Below are 18,354 nucleotides of genomic sequence, written 5' to 3' on the forward strand. Positions count from 1 at the left end.
ACACCCCTTTCAACTAATTGCCCAATTGCACAGCCTTAAGAGCGTGCATATCATGAATGCTGGGTCTTGTTTGCTTTCTGAGAATCTACTGCACCTACTGGTAACTTGTTTGCCATGTAGCAATAAAAAATATACTAAAAACCTGGATTATTCTGGTTAGTCACATTGTACTGCTATTATTTTGAACAATACTGTATATATTCATGCACACACAGATAAGACAAAGGTGCATTTAACTATGATGAGATTTCTGTGGGCCTAGGTTACACAATTTCAGTCTAAATAAGCACCAAATTTGCACTGTGTCCCCTAATCACCACACCGAGGCTCCTCTCCCACATCGGCACAAATGCGTTTGCTTAGTGCCAGGAAAATAACACCCCATATTTGTCGCTATATTTTCAGTTTTAACTATCAGCTATTCTTAAAAACAACACACACAAACACACACACACACACACACACACACACACACACACAGACAATTAGAAGAACTATGCAACATAGTGTAGACAGTACACACTCCAATGCACAGATGTGCCACCTATGTGTACGTTTGGACCAACTTCACAATAATAACTGGGTCTTTTATAGCAACAATATTTAGTGACAAATCAAATACAGATCAACTTTTCAAAAAGATATATGACTGAGTAAACGAAGTGAAGCTCAGATCATCCACCAGCCTGGAAAAGCCGTGACATACTGTATCTGGCTGGCACGTAAACTGTCATGAAGCAGGAGGGGTTCAGGGAATATTCATTTCTTTTTCTTTATATTTTTTGGAGGCATCTGATGACTGCCCATTACAAATATAAGGGGGACAAATCTCCATTTTTATTTATTGGGGGGATGGGGGTTGGGTCACACCCCCCATGGTGATTATTCAGAGTGGTGGGGCTGTCACTGTCCTCAGAACCAGCTGTTCTTGAGCTGAAAGATGAGATGAAAGAAACAAGTCCATACAAACTAGGATGATTATAAGAATAACTCGACTGAAAAACAAGAGCAGCTTGGATTGCTTTATGTCTTATGTACTATCTCCATGGCAGAAGAACATGTACACCAGAGTTCTAATATTTTTTTTCATGCAAAAACAACAGAGAATGCTAACAGGAAGACAGGAAAATCTGCTTGACCTCATTAATGTGCAAATATTATGCAGCAAGGCACATCAAATCTTAAAGTGCCCATGGCATGCTCATTTCCAGCCATTTAATGTTTAATCTTGGGTACCTCTAGATTAGCTTTGCACCCATCATAACTCCAAATAGTCTGTAATTACTTCAAAACGATAAAACCAGAGAGCCTCGACCAGAAAACGAGAGGACAGTTCAGGAAAACCATGCCATGGGCTCTTTAACCAGATCAAGAACTTCATATGAAATAGCCATGGTGTATATGATAAATAAACTACTGACAAAGCTGGGTTGGTGCAGCTGAACGTGTTTTACCAGCAAAATTAAATTTTGGACACTTTCAGTCTGGGCTCAGCTTTGGTGCTGCGTGTTCTTAGTGAAGGCTTTGATACTGTGGACCATAACATCTTTCTTGAAAGACATCAGTTGGCTTAGATCATAGAATATTCTTGTTTCCACTGGTGATAATAAATCATAAAAATGAAGTTATTGCCCAGCTTGATTCCAGAGCCATAAAAATGAAAACCCAAGTTGGACATCTTGATGTCTTAATCAACTCAGATCTGAGCTTCAGCAGTCACATCAAGGCTGGAACTAAATCTGCATTTTATCATCTCAGACAATTACAAGGACCTAGAGCCATGATGAAGGCCTCTCTTCAGCTCATTCAGAACAAGACCAAGGAGAAGTGAGAACAACACTCCTGTTCGTAAATCATCACACTTGCTACCAGTTACATACAGAAAAATTGCTACTGTAATTTAGACATCACTCATTGATATGGGGGGTCAAATGCATTTCTGATTTTGTTGAAGCACACAACACCAGCAGGGCTCTTAGATCTTTAGGAAGCAGGCAGCTGGTATAACCTCAGGTCAGAACCAAACAGGCTGAAGATGTTGTACACAAATGGAACCAACTTCTTGAATATCTTAAATGTGCCCCTAGCGCTATACACTTTCAAATCCAAATTGAAAACTCAGCAGTTTTCCTGTGCCTCTGATTGACTGGTTTACAATGATAAGGAGTTATGGTGATTTGTGGAAACTGAGTTTCCTCATTAATATGCAAATGTGTGCAGCAAGGTACTCCAAAAAATGTATCACATTGTCTAGTCAATATGGAGTGCCTGTGGTGTGTGAAGTGTCCACAGTGTATTAATTCTAAAGGCAGTGGTAGGGGCTCCCTGATTCTTTTTAGGATGGGGTAGGGTGAAATGGTGGGGCTTCATAGCCCTTCAGACGGAGGGTTTTCAGAAGCAGACTCAAAACCGAGTGGTATGAGACCAGCTATAACAAAAGTAACCTGCAATCGATGCTACACACCTCAAACAAATCCACCACATTCCCTGGTGTCAAAAACATATTCCTAGCCTTCCATTTTTCTTATTTGCTGTTGAAAATTGCACACAGATGCTTAAAGACCACACAAGTGAAATCACCATAGCTAAAGACGACATTGTATGATTCAAAATTTCCTACAAAACGCTGCAATTGTTTACTTAACTGCCATCATTAACTATCGATGACACACAGAGGTCTTGATAGATTATACCATTTCATAAGGGAAGATTTCAGAATCAGTCTGCTTTATTGGCCAGGAATTTGACTCTGGTACATCGGCTCTCAATGCAAGGGGCAAGTAAACAATAACCCAACATATGGCTATGTAATATACCAAAAAAAAAGCTGTATTAACAAGCAACAACAATTTCAACCCCCGGTTTTGAGGGCACTCAAAAATGAGGGGTAGGGGTAAAAAAAAATATGAAAGGGTGAGAGTAACAGGATCACAATAGCTAGCATGAAGACATACGAGTCCTGAATACCACGTACCATGGCGGTGGAATATAAAAAGGTTTCATTCTCTTTAGCCATGCTAGTAATGTTGATGTAGTGATGGTAGTACTGGGAGACAACTTTAATCTAGACTGAAATAATGTAATATTGGATGGTCTTCAACTGGAAATCTTTTAGACAGTATGAACAATTTGACCACCGGTCAAAATAATGGACCTATCTTTTTACTCATCAGAGCAGAATCTCTTGTTTAAACAACACATGAGCCATCTCTTAAAGTTCTTAACCAACAAACGTTGGTAATATAAAAATAAACCTGAATTACTGCTTTGCAGTTGCATGACTCCACCAACCATTCAAATTCATGGAAATCCATTAGTCCAGGCGGATGGTTGTGCCAAATTTGAAAAAGAAAATTCCCTCAAGGTGTTCCTGACATATTGCCTTGACAAGAATGGGCTGGATTGAAGGACAGAAAACCAAAAAACATTATGCCTCTGTGACGGTTATCGCCGTCACAGAGGCATAAGAATAACTACTTTCTTTTTATGACCAAAAATTGTTTGTAGTTTCAGTAGTTAACTACATAAAATGGCAAAAAAAGTAATTTAACTACTTGAATCACTATGGAAATATAAATGTAGAACTACCACCAAGGGCTCCAGCCCCCCGTGACCCCGCTTTGGAATAAGCGGTATAGAAAATGGATGGATGAAACTACCACCAAGCCGCTGCAAAATGTAGTTAAAATAAGAGTTAAACTACATGTAGTTCACTACTCTCCAACACTGTTTGTTTACAGTACAGCAACATGCACGTAGAAAGTAGACACTGGCAGAATGAGGTGACCATAAGCAACTGGCTTCAACCACTGATAGCTGAGTTTTCAAAAAGCCATCCTGAGCTGAATACATACAGCATGAAAAGTCCAGTGTCAAGTGTGGACAGGGAAAGTGTTGACAGAAAGGCTGACGTATAACGTTGTACCAGAGCTAAGGAGCCAGTTCTCTCGCTCTCTCTCTGTAATTTGTGCAATTAAGAAGCAAAGATATGTTAATGCCAGCACCTGGATTTTGTAGTCACATTGGAAAACACAATAAGCAATCAAAAGTGGAGTCAAAGGTGACACAACAGAGCAATTTTGTTGTTTGACAAATGAAATTAAAGGAAACAGGAGGAAGCTGTTGTTTCTGCTTTGCAGTGTGAAGTGTTAAGAGATGACTGAGTGAGATGACAAATCCTGATGAATGTCTAAGTGACATGGAGTGGGCAGGCACAGCGTGTGTACCATTTCTCTTTTTAACCACGTCTTTCCATTATCGCAGTCACAGTGTGATGGGCAGAGGATTCGGAAGGGTCCATATTTCACCTCATTACCCCTCCCTTCAACATGTTCCTCCCACTAAGATGGAAATGAAGCATCATACCCCAGCTGACACAGGAGGCCCCATCAGACAACCGCTGGTTAGGGCTTCAGTGTATTCTGTGTCTCACAGTGGGGAAGGGGGGTCTACATTACCCTTAGTACCACAGACAATTATTACAGTTGTTTTTGTGGCTCCTTACAAACTCTGTCATAAAGAGAACAGTAGTTGTCCAATATACCATACTGTGTATCAATCAGTATCACAAACAGATTCAATACTTCATAAATGTGAGCTCTGGGAAAACTAAGTCAGTCTTTGTTTGGGACCAACATCATTTCAAGTAGGCGGGACAAGAAATGATTGATACTTAAAATGATAATCACCATTATTTGGCCAAGTATGTTACACACAAGGAATTTGTTTCCGGTACAGAACTGAGGCAGCCATCTGGGGCGCCGACTCATACCGATGGCTCTAACCATCGGGGGCAACTTGGGATTCAGTGTCTTGCCCAAAGACACTTTGACATGTGGACTGCAGGCACTGTGATTCGAACCTCCAACCCTCTGGTTGAGAGCTGATCGCTCTACCCACCGAACCAGTCGCCTACTTCTCTTCCTAGAAAACATGTTCGCCCTCATGACTGATGACATATTATATCTACGATGTAACACAATTATTAACCTGCCTCATTTTCCAGTGACCAGATTTGTTATTTCTGAACTACTGCTGATTAAATAATAAATGTGCTTCATTGTCTCTGATACAGCCACCCTTCTCTGAAAGGTTAGTGTTAATAGTCTGGCTCAATGTCCTGCCCACCGCATGATCAGAATGGTTGCACATCATGGGCAATAGCCAATAGTCAATCAACACTGCATGCTAGGGAGAGACATGGGGAATAAGGAATGCAGAGAGAGACAGATGAATCATTGTTTTAATGATGCTCTTCTGTATGATTTGGTAGCCTGTATAGTTGATGCATTATTTTCATGACAGTGGTTATGGTTTAATCTCCATATTACTGAAATATTTTACATGAAAACTGAGACAGACTAGAATTCTTGTTATCTCAGTGTGCTGTATATAAATCAACTGTTCAGACTTCAGGCTAGGCCTCTCCCTGTCAAACTAAAGAAATTCAAAGCATGAATCAAGGAAAGCAGGGGGAGAGGGAAGTTCAGAACAATTCACTTTTCAGCAGCTGCCTTGATCTTGTCTAGTTGCCACTGACTACATTTGCATGACATCAACGCAAGTCAGAGACATAACCACCATGCACTGTGAAGCAATCAACAGTGATTGATTGTGCGCAGGTCTGGCTCAGGCCCGGCTTAAAATGAGCCACCCTCCTTTGTACCAAGTTAGTGTGTTTTTCGTGAAGTCACAGCAATCTAAAGAGGTTTTTCAATTACAGGAACCTACCGAAACGTGTCACGCCGAGTAATGCTTGTCCTGAGTTCTGTGTTTGTTTCTACTATGGTGTGCCTGCTTTGGATGTGTGTTCTAGGAGCTAAATTTCAGCACCCCTGAGGAGGCAGTACTAAAATCAAGTACCAGGAACATGAGGGGGAAGGGGGTGTGTGTGTGCACAGAGCAGTCACTGGTGATTGGTTAAATATCTGCATCTCCACACCTCAAGCATTAGCATTACAAACACCATGTATAAACACACAGCTGCCTGCATGTGTTAGGGGAGCAGCCCCTACTTCCTCTAAACAGCGAGAAAATACAGTGGAAAAACAAAGAAGGATGGTCCTCGTCAGTCCCGGAGGCTATGCTTGGTGATGGTTAAGGGAAGTACGGGGTATACTGCTTGTTAGGTTCTGATAGTGGAAACACAGCATAAGAAAGAAACAGGAGCCATCTGACAGAGGAGCATGTATAACAAATGTACTTTCTGCACCACAACTGGGTGCTGTTGCACTGGGAGTACTGAAGGATTACTGCAGACAGGGACTTATAGTCAAAGCAGACTGGATTGTATTACACTAGTGATAGTAAATTACATACTGTAGCTGTAACTGTTTTTATCAATTTAAGATATCAGTTTAGTTTATAAGAAATGCTGCTATGAGTTCCCTGCATTATACATTTATAAGGATGAAATATTCTGTTTCCCTGTAGTAGCATATGGCTAAAAAGCATTCAAAGAGCATTTAGCATTGGATTATGTGATAGTATGACACAAAAATTGACATTTTAACTGAAAATGTATATGACTATAATATCAATTATTGATCTCTTTGATTACTTATGATTGATCAGAATTCATCAGAACTGGACCTGAAAAAGCTATATCGATTAACCCCTATTATGAATCAGAGTACAAACACTTAAGGAGGTTAGTGTTTCATTATGAGTCATGAGATCAGCTAAACATTTCCAATAATCTTCTGGTTATTGGTTTAGCTTCCAGCTGCCAGACTCAGCTGATTGTCACAGTCATTGGCTTTGTAAAGCCAAGAGAACAAAACAAAAAAGAAGAGTGTTTGTATTTAGAGAATACTTGTTAGCATGACCTTTTGAAAACCACTGCATCTCTCTAGCCCTCTGTTTGTTTGTCTCCCTGAGCATGAGCATCCCAATTGTACACCTCTCCCCCCCCCCTCTCTCACTCCTCATCCCTGTCTCTCTTTCATGCAGGTTCTCAGTGCAGGACCATCAGCTGTCCTGAGACCTCTCTCTCCTGTGGCTGTCAGTGCCTGTTCAGAAACCTGGATCTGGATCCTCGTCCTTCAGGAGTCCTGGCCACTTCTTGTCCTTCTCTCCCTCCCTTTGTTCATTTCCTGTTTATTTCTTCATTTCCCTTTATCCTTTGTCTCCCCGCTGAGTGTTCGTTTCCTTCATTTCCTCTATATGCATGAATGACGAGCTTGGCTTTGCCTCTTGTGTCTGTCATTTTAGTAGAAGTGAGGTCATGTACATGTTATTCAGACTGTCCCTACTGTAAATCTGTTATGGTGATTAGTTCTGTACATGACATCTACTGCATGTCTGCTTATCCCAAAAGAGGAATCCTTCCTCTGTTGCTCTTCCTGAGATTTCTTCCACTTGTTCCTGTTCAAGGTTTTTGGGGGGGCGTTTTCTCTTTATCTGATTTGAGGATCTAAAGACAAAGCGTGTTGCTGTCCAGAGTTCCTTGTGATATTAAACTCCTACTCCTCCACTTCTGACTGGTCCCATTAGGGGTCGCCACAGCGAATCATCTGTTTTCACACTGATGACGTGCCTAAATTTGGCACGTTTTTACACGGGATGCCCTTCCTGATGCAACCCTCTCTATTTATCTGGAATTGGGACCAGCACAGAAGTCACTAAATTTATGATATTAAACTATAAATATAAAACCTGACTTGACTTGACAGCCTATGATTTTAATAAGCAAAATCTAATATTTGGCTATGCCAGTGCATCTATGACACAGTCATAAAACCTTTCAATAAAACATAAGTATTATGCTAAACTTAAAGTTGACATTTGATATAATTAATGCATCCAAAGAACAACCCAACACAATGGTCATGGCTGCTGTGCAGGGTGCTGTTACTTATCTCATGCATTTGAGAAATACACGACTATCAGCTCACAATTAGTTACACACTCTTAGGCACCCTTAAAATGTGCAGAGCTAGAATACAGTAAAATAAAGGTTATGGTTGAGCACCATAACCTTTTAGAAGCTTTATTTACCGTCATTGTAACATGTACAATGAAATTTTGTTTGGAGCCAAGGGGCCACAGGCCGCTGTGTGCATACGTGCTGCCATCACGGGGCAAGTTGGGGGGTTCGGTGTCTTGCCCAAGGACACTTCAACATGTGACCTGCAGGCACTGAGATTCGAACACTCATGATTCTGTCCTCCGTCACTCTTTTTATATGCTGGTCATCCTGTGTTAATGTCGGAGATATTTAATAATAATAATTAATTAACCATTATGTGTGAGTAATGCTGCTTGCAGCTGTGTGTCAGTAACTGGCTGTGTTTCTGTTGTGTGTCACTGGCTGTTAATCGCAGATGGTTATTGTGAGCTGACCTCTACAGGGGTGTAGGAGCAGGGGGAGGGCAGGTGTGTAGTGCAATGAGCACTTCATTTAAATATGAATCTCTGGCAGCTGCTGTGCTGTTTTTGTCCACCGCTGTGCTCTCTCTTTCTCTCACTCTCTCTCTTGTGGCGTATATTTCAGGCAGGAAATGAAATTTGGGCATAAAGATGAAAAGAACCTAACATTGCTAGCTAGTACAGAATATATTTTGAACAGGTACAGAGAAGATATGGTTTAGCAGCATGAGCCAAGGCTAAATGGCTGATGTCAGCTTAACTGCGATCCCACTTCATTCCTTCGTTTCGTTTTTTTGAGGACTGTGGGGTGCAAGAGTGAGGGGAGGGGTGCCAATGGAGATGGCAATTCACAGATTAGATCGTATGGTGATAATGTTTGTGGTTGATCTCATTACAGGTGTGCTCAAATGTCCGACCTAAAGCAATAATGCCATAATGCCAGAAATGAAATACAGTAGATCACAACATTAAGATAACTGGCAACTGAAAAATGAAACAGTGCAGCAGTGATGATATTTGTCTGTTACAGCCTCCCATCAGCAGAGTGATCACACACACTGTTACAGCTCTTTCATGTCTCATATTGTGACGCACTGCATTTCGCACCTTGCAGGTCCATGGACAAAGCCTACAAATCATTACACCATCAGAAAATGAAGACATACTGTAGATTACATGAATAACTATTAAAATGACCTGCATGGTAAATACACTTAAGCAATAAGCAATAAATATAACAACTATCAGCTGAGTCATTGTGCCGCCTCGCACTGAGCTCCACCTTCAACAGAGCCGGCTCATCGAGACATGTGATCGGTTGAAATGTTGCGCCGAGAGAACATCATGACATTCAGTAGCGGTTACTTTTTATTTTATTTGTAATCTCATTTCAGCAAGATCTGATTTAAATTCCCCAAAGTAAGGTATTAAAAACGCACTGAGTTCATATTATTGCTGAGTCAATTAAACACTAGTTTAACACATTTATGCATTGTCTTTAGATCATTCAAAATTCAGCCGCTAGATTAAGCATGCAAACAGGATGCTCAGACCATGTTACTCCTCTTTTGAAGAAGTTACATTGGTCACCAATTAGGAATAATGTGAAATTCAAGATTTTATTATTAACATTTAAAGCTTTACCCAGTCTTGCTCCTCTGTACATCACTTAATTGGTCAAACCCTATGTACTGTACCTACCTACCTACCTACCTACCTGTGTCTATTCTTTGAGATCTGTATCAACTGGACTGTTGCACGTGCTGAGTTTTAAATTAAGTACAATGGGTGTTATAGCTTTTTCAAATGTTGCACCTAGATTTTGGAACAATCTCCCCATTGTGATTCATCAGTGTACTATTGTAAGAATGCAACTAAAACATATCTTTTTAAGCAAGCTTATAAAATGCTGATTATGTCATGAAATTACTGCTGTCATTGTGTCATGTAGTGCTATTTGTGGGTATTGTATTTATAATTTTTATTTTATTCTGTTATATTGATTGCCTTGTTTTGTAAGGTGACTTGGTTTTTTGAAAGGCGTCCTTTAAATAAAATGTATGATTATTATTATTAGTTTATCAGCACCCTTCACATCTTTAAATAGGCACCACAACCAGGAATATAGCGGCAGTTCCACCTACATTCTCACTGTTGTGGTCAGCCTCGCTGGGACAACCAAACAGCTCTCGCCGCAGCAGGTTTCCATCGTACTCCAGAAAGGTTAGATAGAGATTCCGAAAAAACTCCACATGCTTGTTCTTCACTCGCAGCTTCTTGGGAGAGTTCCAGTGTATTACCTATTCAGCAAAAGCACAGACAGTAGAATGGTGAAAAAGGTTAACGGGGTACTTTTCTTATTGTCATGCTCAGATAGGGGTTTTTTTACATTATAGGGACCTTTTAGTATTACAAGCAAGGTGTGTACAGAGGCGCTTACATTGGTTTAAGGGTAAAACCATTATGGACCAGTGTCTGGTCCTGGGCTTTGAGCAACTGTAACCCAAAGTCTTGTTCTTTAATCTTTACTGATTCTTTGAAGGAAAACATTTCAAACCTTTAACACTGGAAACACTGTATGGTCAGAATCTGTATTTGTTGAAAAACCATTATTTCCTCTAAATTTAATCATGATTAATTTTACAAATATCTACCTACATGACCAATCCCCCACATCTCCGCGTCACGCTTCTTTCAGTGTAGATGTCGTTCAATAATTACTCTCACAGTGCTTGCACCTCAACCGCCACATATATTTCAGTTTAACCTCAGCTGCTACTCACACAATTCAGACTCATGTTTAAAACACTCCTTTCCAATGTTTCCACTGTAGTTTTTCAGCAGAAGGGAGCAGAGTTTTCTTCAGCAAATTTAACCAGCTGTATTTTATGTATTTTAAGGACCCCTTGGTAACCAAAGCGGTTCATGTCAAAAGACTTTAGCTTTAAATAGAGCTGGGCAGTCACACTTCATCCAATCCATAGAGCACTTTTAATGTAGAACGGGGCAAAGTTTTTAATTTGATTACCAAATAATATTTGGTAGTTTTTATAGTAGTTATATGATGAATTTAAGGGTAATGGTGTTGTCCAGTAATCTTTAGTGCAGGGAAACAAACTAAAAGATAGAAAACTGCATCATACAGTATGTGGGTGTTTGACGGTCCACTTATCAACAGGCTGAGCCTGAAAAGCACTGAATCTGAATTTGTCAGAATATCTTGTCTTTCCTGGTGTCTGGGCTACTTTATTTTTGTTTACCTTTGCAGGTCTGTGAATATCATGCTTAAAGCAGTAAGAATTTATTATGTTTTTAGCTGTTTGTTTGGTCTTACTGTGTGTCATGTCTGCCTGAGCAGATGTGAGAGCAACATCCAATCCATCCAATCATCAATCCATAACTTAGCTTTAATATTTTCATATCAAATATTGTTAAAGTATCTTTAATTATGCTTGCTGCAGTGAGTTTAACTGAGCTATAACACAGATAAAACCATTACAAAAACATTATTCATACTGGAGCTTTACGGTTGATAAAGGCCTGAATAAAAGCAGACAGAAAGCTGTCTGTTCAGAAGCCACTGCTACTTTAGGTTTTAGAGAAACAGTTGAAATGGGAAGAAATGCTATTAGATGACTGGGGACAGAGCTTAATCCAACAATATGTTTGAGGTTCTACATTCTGTATGTCCATACATGTGTTGTATGTATTCATGCTGTATCATTGTCCACCTACTGGGAAGAACAGCTTTTCACATTTCCGGAAGCCTAGAAAACACTGAATGTCTTTTCAAGGTGAACGAAAAGGATACAAGGCTTTCTAAACCTTTAAGGTAGAACCAAATAAACATCAGTGTGGGGCTGGTTTGAAGCTCAGCCTTATGCAGGTATGTCTGAAGTGACTGAGTGTCTCCAGGGTCTCACCTTGAGGTCTGAAACATCTTTGTAACACTTCTCAGAACGGGTGTGGTCAGACAGCTGGACGTTCCAGAAGCAGGGCAGCTGGTGAACCAGGAAGGGGTTCTGTTTGATAACAGCATTAAAGATGTCCTACACACACACACACACACACACACACACACACACACACACACAGAGTGAGCCTTATGCTTTGTTGTATGTTTCATCATTTGCAGGCTGCCCAACAGTTTGAAACCCTGCTACTTGTTTATTTGAAGATACATAATGCTATATGTAATAATATTATGCCCTTATTGTATAGAAAGACACTGGAGGGTCAAAACTGACCTATAACTATGTACTAATATGATGCATCTTGAACGTACAAAGAGAACAACAGTGGAAATTTTGAATTGTTGAGACATTACTGTCCACCTTTTACTTTTTTCTCTCATTAATTGGTTAAAATTGAATGAAAATGTGAAAGCAGACAAATGAATCAGGTGCCAATATTAACACTGTTGGGCACATTAAGGCAAACAGTTGGAGGAGGTGATGCATTAAAAATACCAAACTAAAAGTGTTAAAGATGGCAAAATGATATGAGGTAAGTTTCTAAACATACTGAACAAAGAGCAATGAAGTATGGGGTGGGAAATTAGTTCAACGTTTGCCAGACCTTAAAGGAAAATTTAGGTTTTATTACAGTGTGGGTCTTATTTTTGTACACTGGTCATCATAGTGCAAACACACAAAGCACTTTTACTGAGGATCCATACAGTATATGGTTTATGAAGACATTAAAATACCTTTTGATACATAAATAACTTTCTCATCACCACTAGCAGGAGGAATCACCAGTCCATTGATGGCTTCATTTTACATAATATAATATGAAAAATATTCAATTTAACAGCTCTGGCTCTTCCTTTGTCTTGTCAGTGTGTTGGATGTCTTTAGATGTTCAGGCTTTAATTTTTAAATTGTGTGTAATCACACTTGTAAAGCTGAATACGTCAAATAGCTCTGAGGAAACGTACTTTGATTACATGAGAGAGACGTTTTAGACTGAGATCTTAGAGGGTTCACAAGACAAGAGTCTCGATGACAGAATCCGGCTTCCTAATGGGAGACATAAAAACTCTATATTCACATAATGAATGCTAAGATAAAGATGGCTGACAGTCCACTGGAACAGCTCATACAGCAGAAAGCAGATGGAACAGCGAAACAATTTCCAAAGCCCTTTTCATTTTCCAAACTGCATACCTTGTGGGACTTTACTTGATGAAGGTTTAATTAAAATCTCATAAATGTAGTTCTCATCTAGATGAGCTCTGAATAGCCCCAAGATAACACAAAGACCCTTTGCTAAGGTCTCAGTGTATGCCCTTACTATGTTAGATAAGAAAAACTGCACAGGATAAGAGAGCCCTTTTTATGACCGTCAGGATACCAAAAAGAGAGGAAGAACACACACCTTGTTCAGATATTTTGTGTGTTTGAATGAACGTTGCCCTGGGTATTTTGTAAAACACCAAAGAACACATCTGCCAGCAGCAGCAGACTGTATTTCAGTTCAACAGCATTACATGCAGTATTTCTTCTGAGCTAAACCAGGATTTCCAGTGTTTATTGGTGCCGCTCAGCCATGTGCCTCTTCCTCTACCACTTTTCTCTGCTGTACCTGAAAATAGCTGCTAGTAAAATAAAACATTATTTCAGTGCAACACACACTGCCTGCATTGTAAAGCATCATGATATACAGCTGCAGTTACAGTAAATTCCTAATGTTGCACATGTTGATATACTGAAAAAGTGAAAGAAATTGTGTAAGGTATGCAAGAAAGTGAAAAATCTCTAACTACGTCTGCTTTCTTACCTCCACCTCCGCACAGTGAACCAGTCTCAGTATGAAGTGGGTGTAAATGTCACATTGTCGGTTTCAGAAAGTTACAGAAATGGTGGAACATAGTCCCCTGATTTGTGATGTTGGAAAGGTTTGGGTGGAGGAGGTTTCCAAAGATATTAGATCATAATGACAAGCAGTGGTGGAAGAAGTACTCAGAACCTTTTACTTAATAAAAGTAGCAATACAACTGTGTACAAATATTCAATTACAAGTAAAAGTCCTGCATTCAAAATGTTACTTAACTAAAAGTACCTAAGTGTTAGCATCAAAACATACAGTGGCAAGAAAAAGTATGTGAACCTTTTGGAATTTCATGGTTTTCTGCATTCATTTGTCATAAAATGTGATCTGATCTTCATCTAAGTCAAGAGTACTGACAAATATAATGTGCCTAATATAACAACACAAAAAAAATTCTGATCTTTCATGTCTTTATTGAGAACAACCATAAAAACCTCTAGTGGAAAAAGTATGTGAACCCTTGAGTTAATGACCTCAAAAAGCTAATTAGAGTCAGGTCTTAGCATACCTAGAGTCTTGTTAAGAAAATGAGTTTGGAGGTGTGGACTAGAGCTACTTTGACAGATAAAAACCACTCAAACCTTTTGAGTTTGCTCAACACAAGAAGAATATGTTTATGTGAGCCATGCCTCGCTAAAAAGAGCTTTCAGAAGATCTATGATCAAGAATTGTTGATTTACATAAAGGTGGGAAAGGGTTAAAAAGTGATTTCAAAGTCTTTAAAAATTCACCAGTCTACAGTTAGGCAAACAATCTGCAAATGGAGACACTTTGGGACTGTGGCTACTCTACCAAGAAGTGGGCGCCCAGTCAAAACGACCCCAAGAGCACAACGAAGACTCATCTATGATGTAAAGAAACAACCTTGAGTGACAGCCAAAGATTTGAAGGCACCATTGGACCTGGATAACATCTATGTTCATGAGTCTACAGTACGTAAAACATAGAACAAGCAGGGTATCTATGGCAGGACACCATGAAGGAAGCTGCTGCACGCCTGAAGTTTGTGAAAGAGCACATTGACACTCCACAGCAGTATTGGCAAAATGTTTTGTGGGACTGATGAAACTAGGATTAAACTATTTGGAAAGAACACACAGCACTACATCTGGCGTAAACAGGGCACTGCATATCATCATGAAAACATCATCCCAACCATAAAGTATGGTGGAGCAAACATCATGATTTGGGCCTGTTTTGCTGCATCAGGGCCTGGTCAGCTTGCAATCATTGAGGGGAAGATGAATTCCCAAGTCTATCAAAAATTTCTTCAGGATAATGTGAGAATGTCTGTACGTCAGCTGAAACTCTGTAGAAGTTAAAGAATGGGCTAAAATTCTTCCTGAATGATGTGCAGGTCTGATCCACAGCTACAGGAAGTGCCTGGTTGAGGTTATTGCTGCCAAGGGGGGTCAACCAGTTATTAATTCCAGGGGTTCACTTACTTTGTTCACTACCATTTTGAATGTTGAATGAGTGTCTTCAATAAAGACATGAAAGATCTGAATTTTTTTGTTATTTTAGCCACATTATATTCGTCAGCACCCTTGACTTAGATGACGATCAGATCACATTTTATGACAAATTAATGCAGAAAACCATGAAATTCCAAAAGATTCACATACTTTTTCTTGCCACTGTACTTCACGTACTAAAAGTAAAAGTAGTCGTTGTGCAGAATGGCACATGTCACATTCCTGTATCTCATATTATTGTATTATAATTACTGATGCATTATTATGTACATTTAATGTTGCGGCTGGTAAAGAGGGAGCTGGTTTTAATTGGCTTATATGCATTAATTTGAATTACTGCTTGGCAGATTGTAAATTTTCCACCATAGATCAATGAGGTCTGATAATTATACTGCATTTCTTTATATTAATCTGGCTATGAAGAGTAATTAGAGTTACAAAATAAATGTAGTGGAGTAAAAAGTACAATATTTGCCTCTAAAATGTAGTGAAATCAAAGTATGAAGTAACAGTAAATGAAAACAGGCAGGTAAAATACAGATACCTCAAAGCTGTACTTAAGTACAGTACTTGAGCAAATGTACTTAGTTACTTTCCACCACTGATGACAAGCACTTCTGAAGAAGCATATTGGCAAATTAAGCTTTAGCATAACCACGAACCTTCTCTAACGTTTAGTTGCCAAATTCCAACCATATATTATCCATTATTCATTTGCCTAAACATGATCTTTCTATTAATATAGCCATATTATAGTTTTCATGTGTAGAAAAGACGGGTGGTGCCAAATACAAATACAACATCTGGAAAAGCGCAAATAGTGTTTTTTTAGATATACTTATTTTGTACAAATATTTCTTAGCATGAATTATTTTTGAAAAGAAAAATGTCAAATAGCTGGTGTTACTCGGAAGCACAGGGGGTATTAATGCTCCACCTGCTTGTGCTGACTGACAAGACAACAGGAGTGTGGAGGGGAGAGAGAGCACAGAATGAAAAGAAGAAACACAGACTGATTAAAATATAGGCATTGGGCAAAACACTGTTGCACCAGTATTATGTTTTGACGAGTTATTTTTAACCTTAACTGGTTTGCAGAGGTGGTTTATTATAATGTTACCTATCTTTTGTTTTCCTGTTGGACCTTTAATATGTGAGCCGGAGTTTGTTTGACCAGAACAGCCTACATTAGCTCTGGCAGTGTAGTTTACTTATACACTGCGCTCACTGCTCAGTCAGCCTGTGTCACATGGTGAAAGAAATCCCAGTGGAGTAACACAGCCCAACTTTTGCTGTTCTAGCAAAGTTGCTGTTCCACTATTTCTATGTAGAAGACGGATGCAGCAGAGTTAGCTTGGCCGAGAGGAAATTAGGCTAGTGTTCGCCTGTTAGTGCCCTAAATTAGCCTTATATTAACACTTTAACATCATAAAATTAGAAGTGTAATAAGAACAAAAACAGCATCGTTACACCTATTTCCACTTTCATTTGAATACAAATACAAATAATTTTGCTGCCTCAGCAAATACAGATTCAAATATTGGGCTCTTGTCTGGCGATAGCGCTGAGAGCACACACTGGGCACACCATAGAGACAGAAGAACTCAAAGTATCGTAACAGGCATGTGCTGATCCTGGGAAGAAATGTGATCTTTACATAGAAAAATATCTACACAGCTACTCTGAGAAAAAATAAGCAGGATGCACTTTGCTTCACAATGCGTCATGTTCAAATGCCAGTATCCCTGGAGCAAACAAAGCTAAAGTTAGCTCACTTCACAGCTCAATTAATATAAAAAGGCAATGCTAAACACTCACTATGTTTCAAAGTGCTTGTAGGAAACTAAACCTTTCAGTCAGGTTAGACCTTTTTCAGTGCAGATAATTTGATTTGTCATAGCTGGAAAAGCACTGGTGGAACTAATATGATTAATGATGGCTCGGCTCCATCCAGTCAGCCATGACAGTGTGCCAACATGCACAACTCCAGGCCGTAGAACTCACTTGGCTAAACGGAATACACACACATTTTAATGTGTCGATTACACCTTTGCTTCTCCTGCTGTAACAAGGCAAAATGTCTGCTGTGAAAATGGACTGCTGAATTTGGGTCTGACAGGTTTTCTAATTTTCCAAAACTGACTCCGTGATATCCGCATCACAAAGATTCACCAGCTGTGTTGTCAGCTTTTTCTCTCAAGTTCTTGTTTTTCCATTCTTCACTAGTTCTGTTTAATGTCAGCAACTAGAGCAACGCTATGAATACCTTCAAGGACAGACTGAAAGTATGCACTACTATGCCCATTTGTATTCGCACTGTCATCACACTGAAACAGAAAACTTTGTCCAAAGGTGACTAATTTTTATGTTTGAGGTATGAGGATGTGTGTTACCTGGTCTGCCAGGGAAGTGGACAGCATGCTCATTAGTTCCCTCTCTGCAGTCAACCGCCACATCTGCTCCCATCTGAGCTTCCGTAGCCGATCCAGGAGAAGCAAAATCACCCCTGGAAAGCACACACATATGCAAACAGAGATATAGTAGCTTAAAAACAGATAGATTAGTATCTTGCTGTCAGGTAAATGTGATAAAGTCCCATCACAGGGCTCTGAATGTGTTTTTGGAGATAAAGCCACTGTAAAGACTTTAAGATTAAAGACATACTTGCACTGGCAGAACACATGTTAAAATCCTCCTGGAAACACTGATTATTCTTAGAAGCATACAGTGCCTGCCTCTTTTTTCTTCTAGATTTCCCCCCTCCCCAACAAACAGGAAAAATCAAAAACGGAAACTTCCTCTCAGTTCCATGGCTAATAAAAGAAATCTTCCTGGCTGCTACAAACACAATCAAGCAGCCAATTTTCAGAGGGAGAGACATGGTGAATAATCTTTTCAGATCAGAACAAACAAACTGTTTTTTCATATACCGCTGTGCTCCATCTGTTGCCATGGCCGTTGCCATGGCCATTGCAAAAGATCTGACCTACTGCAACGAAACTGGAGGTTTTCTGTCAAATTGCCATTCTGTGTAAATGCAACACATCTTTATTTTTCCATTTCATCCAACAGTAGATACCATAGCAACACACATGCCCATTTTGTTCCTGAGATGTGCTTTTCAGTCACACTATAGGGAAGTTTAAGAGTAGAACACTGAACCTTTACAACACAGACG

General features: G+C 39.5%; 1 protein-coding gene across 3 annotated transcripts in view; it reads right to left on the minus strand.

The window, feature by feature from the left end:
* The window catches only part of large1 (LARGE xylosyl- and glucuronyltransferase 1), a 133,339-nt gene that overhangs the window by 22,238 nt on the left and 92,747 nt on the right, over positions 1-18,354 (minus strand). For all 3 annotated transcript variants that reach the window (XM_020608235.1, XM_020608237.1, XM_020608236.1), the window contains 3 exons: positions 17,570-17,682; positions 11,793-11,918; positions 10,014-10,169 (listed from right to left, as the gene is read on the minus strand). In XM_020608235.1, the coding sequence (XP_020463891.1) occupies positions 10,014-10,169; positions 11,793-11,918; positions 17,570-17,682 (395 nt within the window). The remainder of the gene's footprint in view (positions 1-10,013; positions 10,170-11,792; positions 11,919-17,569; positions 17,683-18,354) is intronic.

Source organism: Monopterus albus, unplaced genomic scaffold, assembly GCF_001952655.1.
Source record: "Monopterus albus unplaced genomic scaffold, M_albus_1.0 scaffold92.1, whole genome shotgun sequence".
NCBI classification, from domain to species: domain Eukaryota; kingdom Metazoa; phylum Chordata; class Actinopteri; order Synbranchiformes; family Synbranchidae; genus Monopterus; species Monopterus albus.